Genomic DNA, 11,005 nt, shown 5'->3' with positions numbered 1-11,005 from the left:
AAAACACCTTTTTCACAAAAAATCATGTCAATCGTTAAATTTTTTTTAAAAAATTTACTGTGTGCTTATTTAACTCTATTTTAATTATTTAAATTGTTTGTTGTCATTTGTTCTCTTGACTTGCAATCACGATCACGTGATAATAACATGAATTTATAACCTTAAATATTCTTATTGCGTTGAGCACTCAAAGAAATTTCAGTAATTCGAGAAGTTCATAGAATTTATTTGTGGCCGCACTATATTAGCTACGAAGTCATGTAAAGCCTAGAATGTTCTTAACTTGCTCTAACGTTTTGATTTTTAAAATGCGCATCAATACCAAATGCGATATAATTCTGTCCACTTTGTTGCAACGGGTTGATTTAAAGGACGAGCGACCCCGTGGATTTTTCCACGGGCTAACGACTAGTCTCTATTATAATAGGCGTATTCCGTTTGTCTGTCTCTGCGCGGATCACCCGCTGAGTTAGAAAATGATGTTACGGAAACACGAATATCAAATGCAATATATTTTTATCCACTTTGTTGCGACGGGTTAACATAAAGGACGGGCGAATACGTGGATTTTTCCACGAGCAACGACTATAGGTTTTATATAATGCTCATCTTTCTACAATTTTTAATGACAATTGTATTTATTAGCTAGAAACCAAAGATAGTAATTTCTTACTTTACACACAGGAAGTTAAGAAAAATGTGCGTATCAGTTGTTTACGATGGCTTCACTTCTTTGTTATAGGTAAGGATTTTTTTTATAGCGTCGCTCTCCTACTTGGAGTGACTTTTGTCACTCGCCCACTCTGTACTTTCACTCTGTAGTAATTGATTATTTTGGCGCGTATTAATATAAAATAAGTTTCTACTTGTAAATGTCGTGGGAAAATCACATATTTTCTAACGGACTGGAATTTAAAAGGGAAAGTATACCAGATCATTTTTTATTACGATCATTGTTAAAATAAAATGATTGCCAAAAATATTTCAGCAAGGAAATATAGTTTGGTTGTTCACCTTTACCGAAATATCCGTACTATATATAATAAAAAATACATGTCGCGATTAAGGTATATGATTTGATTAGTGAGTAAGGTATTATACGATATAGTTAGAGCATCAATAAAAACGACAAAAAGGACCGACAGGAAGAGGACAGAAATTATGAAAAATTGACTGTTAATAGTATTGAAGGAGAAACTTTGCACGATATGTTGGCGTTGTTAATCCTTACAACAGACAAGTTGTAAACAGAAACTATGTTCAATATTTGCTGACTATAGCTAACTTTAATGTAACATTTACGCAGTGACATTCGAAAAGTGTAAAACGCTGGAAAACACGCTTTTATTTCCACTTTCCCAATGCTGCACATGCAAATCCTTTAAAATAGACAGATTTTACATAGAGGAAGTTAAATAGTATAATTTACACTTGCTTTGAAATGTAGTATATTGTGCCAGCTAATCAGACCCTTGTTTGATCTGTTTTAATTATTTCTTTATGTTTTCTCCCTGGTTTGATGTTCTATGGTTTTTATAAGTGAGTGGAATTTTCAGGATGTAGAGAGCTACCGGCAGATGTGATCACACGTGTCACTATCGTATTGAAAAACTAATATTGCTTTATCGCTTGTGTAAGTCCAATATTTGAAAATCGTGTACGATATAATGGTTTTTAATTGGAGGAGGGTGAATTGTTTGGCTCTCCACTACATTCGTATTTAAAATTAATCCCACATAAAGGCAGTCAACCGTTAAATTAGCCAATTTAACTTCTAAATTGAATTAACTAAGTTTTGACTCTATGATTCAGGAAGCAGCAGCTTTGTCATTGTTGTTATGATAAATAATGCGTGTCAAATTACACCCGCCATTTTTTTCCTTGTGTCGATATATTTAATAATGGCGTCGCTCCAACCAATCTGCAATTTTCTTTTGGTTGTTTACGTGCGTTCTGTCTCTTTATTGACAAGCTATTATGCCGATACCCGAAACATTTGTGGCGGACGTTCTGTGATGTCGTTGTTGTAGCGGCGGATCAGTCATAAAGTTATCTTTAAGTACATAAGTGCAGAAAAGTTTGAAAGCTTTGATTAACTGTTGTTTTCCTTAAAATTAATCAGTTTACTCCTCTCAACTGTAGGGAATAAACTTTCGCGTGAATTATTTTTTCGCGATTTCGCAAAAGGGAAATCTAAAGCAATTTCACGATAATTAAATTTAACAAACGATTACAATTAAATTGTACTATTTATTGAAACAATTCGAGAGAACTATAGTTTGCAAATAGCATTTCGTGAAAATTCTCGCGAAAATTTATTCCCCTAGCATTGCTATCTACAGCACCAGAACTAGTGTCGACGTAAAAGCTCTCACAACAATCGTAGTCATACTTGTTTGTAAGTTGCTTTTACATTTTCTAGCCGAACTATTTTTCCTTTGATCACAAATATTAGAAAACCTGATTCACTCTTAGTCTTATGCAAAATTCTCCGGCTTAAAAAGTGATTACAAATCACGAGAATAGAAAGCATCGTGAAATCTCTCCCGTGATTTGATTGGCTTATAAACTTTAATTCTTTCCTTTAAGGAACGCTGATTAAATTTAATTAACCGTCTGAAAAAAACCCGTTACAAAACAATGTGATATGGAAACCACTCCAGGAAAAGATGTAAAAACCAGGCTAGAGTAATAACCTTGAGTAATATTTTTTGTTAGTCAGTCTTTTAAAAAACGACAAAAGATTTCTTCTAAGCTTATTTCAACGACACGCAGGTGATTCATCAACTAAAGATATATCTTTCTTATTTCGTTTTTTTGTGTTTGTTTATCTAGCGCCATGATTAATTTTCTTTTATTTCGTTGTAAACAAGTAGATAAGAGTGGTTAAGACAAATTGCGTAAGGAATCTCTTTTCAATGGTCTCGTTGAAATAAGAATTGACCGAATGAAATTTGGCTAATTAAATTTATTATCTGTTATTAAATCTCCGTAATATTACAAAAAAATTATTATTTCAAACGGGGCTTCAAGTGTTGTGTATAGGACATTAATTAGACAATCCTACTTCTGCTAACAGTGTGTTGCTAAGCAACATACCAATTAGTGTGAATTTGCCTACGTAAGGTCATCGTGTGTTCACTTTCCGTTCTTCCTGTTTTTTATTTCTCGACCATTGATACCCACGGTCGAATTTGCCTAACATTTCTGCTCACTTGACACATTTATCAGCCAATGAAATTTCGTACATCGCAACTCGCGCAAAAAAGAAATATATTTGGAATATATTTGTTTTATAAATACCTACTGTTTTGTTAAAAATCACATTTAAGCATTGTTGTATCAACCATGACTAAGAAAAGCGCGCGTAAAAGTCATGGTTATTGACTGTTAAATTTTTGTGCTTCACTTGCACCATATGAAAACACGTGATTAATAATGTCAAGTTTTGTTGCTTTGTATTTTTATCTTTTGTTATAAGTTTTTATCAAATAGAAAGATTGTCAACATGAGGAGCTTTTTGTCATAAAGAAAATGAATTCGGAAAAAATATAGAGGCTTTATTTGACAGAAACACCGACGTATAATAAACATAAGATCTTCTAGCTGTTGAAAGAAATAACAAACTCTGTTGAAAGCAACGTCATCCTTTCTAAGAGGCCAGAAGTTTTTCAGTCTTATTTGATATTATTTATTTGCATATATATTCACAATGTACATTCTATTTCCAAATATCATCAACACGGCGCGCCGCCATTATGATTCATGTTTATTTTCTCACGTGTGCCGACAAAGATAATCTAGGCTAACAATGAAATGCATTGTTATTTACATAGAAGAATTTATTAAAGATAATTTGTTGTGTCCAGTTGTGGTACTAAAGAATATCTCCATCGCAGAGGCTTGTAATTCTAGTAGTGTATTTTTAATTTCTAACATGAATGAACTTTGAAAGGTGAGAAGGAATATCACATGAGGCTACGAATAAAAATATGTTCGTGTTATTTTTTAAATTTTGTCTGTCTCTATGGTTGCGTGTGAAGACGTAAAAACCTTCGAATTTATATAACAATATAACACTTTTAAGTAAAAAAATCATGATGTATATACACTGTTAACAGATGCAACAACATAAAATATAACAAGTTTATACAAAGCTTTGTATATCGTCCGCGTGTTTTATGCCGACACATGATAAATTTTTAATATTATACTTTGTGACCTCACTCAACCAACTTTTCTATCTTTCTCCTGTTTTTTTCTTTGTTTCCTTCTTTCGAAAACATATATCGCTAATCGGGACCATCAAAGCGCATGACACAATCATTGTATAAAGATTAAAAAGCTCACTGGATTTATATTGTTCTTATTATGTTGTGGTTTTGTTAACAGCCAATCAGAGCGTTTGTTGTTATTCCAATAAAACTACGTACATTATTTGATACTAAAAACTGTCATTCAAAAGAGAAAAGAAAGTGTTTGAAAGATGTTTGTTAGTAGTAAAGTTTTGTAAAATGATGGTGATAATATGCGTGAGGAATTTGTTTAATTAAAAATGGCAGTAACGGGGCACGAATCAACGGACGATTTAAAAATACAATTCGCTAGAAAACTTTACACAGCCGTGGTATTAAACGCTTCCGTTTTAAAGGTAAAAGATGTTTTAAAAATACCGTACGTTGAAAAAATAGTCAATTTATTAAAAAAACGTTCCCACTGGAATGGTGTGCGAGCGTTTCTTCAGCAGTATCCATGTTTTTTTTTGGTTACGGAGGAGAATGGAACTACGCTTTTAAAGCCCATCGTCACAATCGAATTTTGTCGTTATTTTGACGGGAAGAAAGGTTGTTCAAGCACGTATTGTTCGAAATTACACGTATGTCGACATTTTGTCAAAGGAAAGTGCACTTTTGGTCCTCGTTGTAAGAAACCTCATCATTTTCAAAATAAAGAAACGCGGGAAGTTTTAAAGAAACATTTCCTAGACGAACTTTCAGACGAACAAGCTCGTGAATTTTTGTGTCGTAACGTACAACATTTGTTAGATCCAGAATCAGCTAATGCCGAATTACCGAAGAGTTTAGAAATCTGTAAGTACTACAACGTGGCTACTGGCTGCACAAGAGAATTTTGTCCTTTCATCCATGTTTGTCGTTTTTACGCTGAGGAAGGCAACTGTAAATTTGGAACACAATGCATACGTAAGCATGACATCAACAATGTTCACTCCAGAATTTTGTTACACCGTTACCACATGGACCATTTAAATGACCAACAAGTGTTAGCATACCTAAAAATCAAAGGTGAAAACAGAGATCAGCAGCAACAACAGCAACAAGGAAGTAACAAAGTTGATAAAAATTCTTCTCAAGTAAGTCCCCCCACTCTTCTTCATTCGTTCTCGTTACCGAATGCGTTATTAGGTAATATACATGCTTTGGTGAATGATGGCATATCAAGGAAGTTGTCACAGCCTACTCCTCCTATGATGCGCCTACCTTTAATGGATGACGGGTTACACACAAGAAAATTGTCTTTACCCACTCCTCCTACTCCGCGAGCAAGTATATATCGACCACCTGTCACGCATAAAGAAGGCACGTTAACGTCGCGTGTCAACAGTCCATCGCCAAACGATATTAAAGTTTCCTCTCAAAACGCTGACTCACACCAGTTGCACAGCACGCGTCACGTGAATAATTTCCAATCATACAGTGTAAACAAAGAAGATCGATTTTTGACACGAAGTAATGTTTTGAAGCCAATACCATCCATGGACACCCTGAAGCATAACTTTCACTCTGAAAATAGTTTATCAAATGGCAACAGCCGCCATATTGAAAAGGTTGTTTCACAATCTCTTAACGAGTCAAGCATGCATTTCATGGGAAATGATTTGCATAATAAATTAAATTTAAACGATCGGTCATTAAATTGCTTTCAAAACTCGTTTAACCACGAAGGATTAGGCCTACATAACTTATCACCTCCACAAACAACACAAAACACGCAACTTACGGACAATGAATTTTTCTCAAATATTTTGTCCTCAAGAAGTAAAAGTTACGAAAACTTTCAATCACACAGTGTTGATAGAAACAACATTAGAAATAGAATGTCTAAATCGTATCAACCATCTTATTTACCTTACTCGAACTCACTACAATCTCAGAGTAACTCTTTTTTTACAAATCGTGTTCCCTTTTTAAGGACGTCGTCAAACGACATCATTTCTCCGACAGATTCGACATCGAGCGTCAATAACAGCAACGGTGGGTATTCCCACGCTCTTGAAGGGAATGAATGGACGGAAACTGATAAAGTTATTACAAGATCATATCCCTCAAAAGATGACGGCGAGTTTGACTTGACGTATTATCGCACTCGTTCTTTACCTAATTTTTCAAAACAAGAAAACGACGACGACGTTAACATAGACGTTAAAATAACACGACAATCGGTTTGCACGTGTCAGAAAAATCGTGTTTGTGTTTACTTTTTATCCGACACGTGTCGATACCCAACATGCAAAAAAAATCACACTGGAGAAACGTTTCAGTGGCAAATCTCTTCAACGCCAGCAAACAAATCTTATAACGGCTTTAAAAATGAAAATTTTGATAACAAAATAACAAAACAACGCTGGATAAATGTAGAAAAAAACGAAAACTTAAAATTAGAAGCTTTTTATTGCTCGCCAGACATCGATGATCAAGAAATCGAGTTTTATGGTGAAAGTATGATTATTAATTTCAACGAAATGATTGGTACGGCTAGATCAGACATGAATTCAGCAAATCAGATGATGTCTTCAAGGTCATGTGATTTATCGGCGTGGCTACTGCAAGCAAACGGTATACTTTCATGTTTCAGCTTGTTCGTACTAACTTGTTGTTGTGTCTGAAATAATAATAGTTTTCTGTGAATTCACGTGTAAGTGTCAACAAGTTCTCTTGTCTAAGAAATTTTATCAACTTCTTGCGAAGGGATTTTTTAATTTTAATAACGGAAGCCTGGGAACTAGGTTTCTAACTTTTTCGTGACTCACCCCTTACTAACACACGGTTAACTCGTGATGAATTTCTTTTGTAAGATTAAGTTATTTGTTTTGTATACAATTTGTTTATTAGCTTTGTTAGTTGTCTTGGCAACGAACTTAAGTTTTTGTTGCCCAAGGTAATAGTCTTTGTAAAACAGATTTCCAGTTATTATCGTCCCATTGAATCTGTTTATCAGTATTTTTCTCTTTTCGGACGCATCGCCCTTTCTCATTTTTTCGCGTTTCCGTTGTTTTTAATCTGTGTTGCAGAATAATTTTTGTTAATAACCAGCCATTTTAATTAAAATACACCCCCTGCTTGTTACATAATTTTAAGTATAAAACCTTACATTATTACTCATCCCCAGGGTGTTGATTCCAATGTGATAACGTGTCTATGATAATTTCAAAAATGTTTTAATTCCCATGGTTACAAAGGTGTACTGCTTTGTACATGTATCCTTAACACCGCTCGCATACCACGTGATTCATTGCAATTGTGACTCCACCCTAACTTATAACATAGCAGATAGCAGTTGGAAGGGTGTTAAAAATAGGAGTAATTAATATTCTTAAAATTATTTCTTTTAATTTCGAATATCGAATAGCAATTATTATTTTTTTACACAGATGATGTTCCCAGCCGTCGAAATTCTCAAGACGTCACTGTTTATAAAATACGTCGTTTATCTACCGAGTCGTCGGTGACGGAAAATATTGATGTTACGTTCGCAACGCAATGGCTATGGTTTTGGCAAGATAGTTTCGGTATATGGAGAAGTTTTCCTACCAATAAAGCTGATATTATCGAGGCAAATAGCGCATGTTGTACAGACGATTTGGAACAGCAGTTCCTGCAAGGTATATAATAAAAACCGTGTTGATAGAGATAGAGATAAAGTTATTTCTGAAGAAATCAAATTAAACCTCTCATTTTCTTCCCTTCAGGTTATGAACAATTTATATTTGAAGAGCCCAATGTTTTAGTGGATTTCAAAAACATGATTCAAATAAATTGTCAGTCAAGAAAACAGAAGAAAATTAGACGGCGACCGAGATTCATAACGAAAGAACAAAGAGAAAAAGTCGCGATGTAAGATGTTTTGAAATTTTGTTGTTGTTCCTGTTTTGCTCGCTTACTCAGGCCATTCCTTTGAAATTTTTCAAATATTTTCTCTAGTGTTAACGAAAGCATGCTTCAATTTTCTGATGTCAGGCGACCATGGTATTGGAATCAAGAATACACCTCCAACACTTACGAACTAGTTGAAGTGGAGCTAAATTCAGACACATTTTCCACTGTCCGAAATCATTTCATGCGATCAATGGCAGATAAGGATTACGAAATATTAAATATAAAGTCTGTACAGAATCTTAGTTTGTGGTCAAAGTTTATAAGGTATAAAATAACTAGTAAGAAGAAGTATAGTTGTTTGAATTTATTATTTTTAATTTTTTTGTATTATTGATTTTTCAGCCTGCGAACAAATTTCACAACATCTGAAATCAAGCACACTGAAAAATTTGTATTTAAAGCAGTCGCTAAAGAAGAATTATCAGGCGTGTGTCAACAGGGATTCCAAATATGTACATGCAAGAGCATTGGTCACACTCCAACAGAAAATTTGTTCGCAACTGAAGCTGTACAAGCCTTACGTAAACCGACCGAGGTGAACGGTATCGCTAAAACAGTAAATTACGTCTTCTGTGTACGCATAATCTTACCAGACAGCGACATACCGGCGTCGGAACCTGTACAGAATGGCTTCACAACCCCTGACTCACTTGTTTCTTGTCGTCATAGTTACCAGGTGTACCCTGAATTTTTAATTATTTTTAATCTCTAATTATTGTACATAGTCTTCGTCTTAGGTCTTATTACTTTTAAGAATTTAATTTTCCGGTCCTGTTTTTAGACGGTTAGCACTTAGGTAAAAAAGTATTAATTTTTAGAAAACACAAACAAAAGAATATTGTATTATATTTTTAAGGAAATCGTCGCATGAACGTAACCAGACAAAACAGCGGTTTTATGTGCGAAAAAAAAAACTAAATTTAATTGCATATGATGTGAAAAATCCATCTATTTATACACAGAAATAACCTTTTGTTTATTCCAAATGTGGACAAATTTTTGGTTGTATTTTGTAGGTAAACATAGAAAAGTAGGTTTTAACTTAAATAGATGTATACTTGTATGTTTTAGTATTAAGAGGTCAAATTGACAATGTGCAAGCAATCAAACGTCTGCACGAAAAATGGCGTGCCGTGTTTAATACGCCATAAAATGCTAAAAATGAAATCTCATAAGATGAGTAATTCATCTATTTTCGCGTGGATGTTTTTTTTTGCTTCATAGGCAGAATGCATATGAGTTCCTTCGACCTTTTTTTTCTTTTTTGTGGATTTTTAAATTCCGAGTTTTTATTGCTAATTTTACCCTATTACGTTATCAAACTTGTTTGCTATGGACGCAACCACTTTTCGAGCAATTTGCAAAGATGGCAATATTAAACAAGCGCCAGGTTTACAACGGCGCATATATATTTCTGCTGAGTGATGCTTACATCAGCATTCAGTGAATTATATTTATATATTATCCCTTAACGTTAGTAAAAAAAAATTATAAATAAAATTTTTGAAGAACGGAGAAAAGCGAAAATTACTAATTTTAAATTTTAAAATTTTACAGTATTTGTAACGCAGATATTATTAGAACTTTGGACGTGTTTTTATTTAATTATTCGTGTCTTGTTGTGCCGCCCTATTATGCCCCTTTTCTATATTTTTTCGCACAGGTTTTATGCCTTCTTTTAAAAAAAAAACCAAACTTGCTAAGTTCATGCTAAATGTTATACTTTGAATCCCCAGACGAATATGTTGACATGTATTTTATTGTTAGTGTTAATTTTTGTACAGTATATTTTTTAAGATTTTTTTCTGGCTTTAACCAAAAGATTTGCCATACCACAAAAAGCAAAAGTTTCCAGTGACACCTTAGTTCCTTTTATATCTTATTTCTGTCTTCACACCCAAATGTCGTAGCCCCTTTCGTGTTGTCCGTTATTTTATTTTTGATAACACACATAAAACGAAAACCGTTTAATATTATTATTGTATATAGATTTTGGCAAAGAAGATGGAAGTCAGTTCAAAAGAACATGTTTTGTGTTTTTATTTCCTGCATGGCGAGTAATACGATCAGATTCGAGTTGATCTTAAAATTACATCCGAGAATGCGGTCGAGTTCACGGAAATCTTTTTTAAGCCGCGCGAATGGAAACAATGTTTCTTTTAACACGCATTCTTGAACTTTGTTTTTTCTTACCTACTGTTCAAGTTAGCACACAATACACACTAGAAAGAAATTGAACTAGTAATAAGTTGATCTGCTGTGTGTGGTCCTGTGTGATTTATTTATTTATTGATTAATTTCAAAGCTTTTTCAAAATCAACATGGATAGAATCTGGAAATGGATCTATGTTGATTTTGCCTCCCTCGTATTCTATGCTGCTTTTCAGATCTGTAGTTGCGGTTTCCTAAAGCTAGGAATTATCTCCACAACAGTTGTTGTGCAAGTGTTGTGGAGATAGAAGAAAATTCTATCTTTACAACACTTCTTTCGCAACTTCTCTGGCGTCGCTTTGTTCTACAACACTTGTTATGTGTGGATGGTTCGCGAGATAAGAACTACATATGTTTATGTTCGTGTTGCTTATTCACGTTTTCGAATCACTCTTTTTATACAACACGTGTATCAATACGTATATACTAAAGACAAGCGAGGCAAGTCTCGCTTTTCCATGCAACACACTTATTTCGAAAAAAGTCGTCTGTTGCTCAACATTTTTTAGTTGACATCTTAAGAAAGCGTAAACTTTTTAACATTTCCAATCTCTTTTAAATTCTTATCTCTACAATCATATCCGTTTGCACAAGAAAGAGGAACGAGTGGGAAAGAGATT

General features: G+C 34.0%; 1 protein-coding gene across 1 annotated transcript; it reads left to right on the top strand.

Annotated features, from left to right (window-relative positions):
- Positions 1–3,753: 3,753 nt before the first annotated feature.
- On the top strand, positions 3,754–10,201 carry LOC130657287 (protein mono-ADP-ribosyltransferase PARP12-like). The gene is made up of 5 exons (XM_057460269.1): positions 3,754–6,854; positions 7,670–7,900; positions 7,988–8,132; positions 8,220–8,438; positions 8,517–10,201. Exons 1-5 carry the CDS (start codon positions 4,556–4,558, stop codon positions 8,884–8,886), a joined length of 3,264 nt encoding a protein of 1,087 aa, XP_057316252.1. The 5' UTR covers positions 3,754–4,555; the 3' UTR covers positions 8,887–10,201.
- The last annotated feature ends 804 nt before the right edge of the window (positions 10,202–11,005 follow it).

Source organism: Hydractinia symbiolongicarpus, chromosome 9 (genome assembly GCF_029227915.1).
Source record: "Hydractinia symbiolongicarpus strain clone_291-10 chromosome 9, HSymV2.1, whole genome shotgun sequence".
NCBI classification, from domain to species: Eukaryota; Metazoa; Cnidaria; class Hydrozoa; order Anthoathecata; family Hydractiniidae; genus Hydractinia; species Hydractinia symbiolongicarpus.
Note: the sequence above shows the minus strand (reverse complement) of the source record. Positions and strands in the feature narration are given on the sequence as shown.

Bases quoted from the DNA above. Each gene is read 5' to 3' on its own strand.
- LOC130657287 (XM_057460269.1), top strand. From the start codon at position 4,556: ATGGCAGTAACGGGGCACGAATCAACGGACGATTTAAAAATACAATTC. The intron at 8,133-8,219 runs GTAAGATGTTTT...TATTTTCTCTAG, and splicing joins CAAAGAGAAAAAGTCGCGAT to TGTTAACGAAAGCATGCTTC. The intron at 8,439-8,516 runs GTATAAAATAAC...TTGATTTTTCAG, and splicing joins TTGTGGTCAAAGTTTATAAG to CCTGCGAACAAATTTCACAA.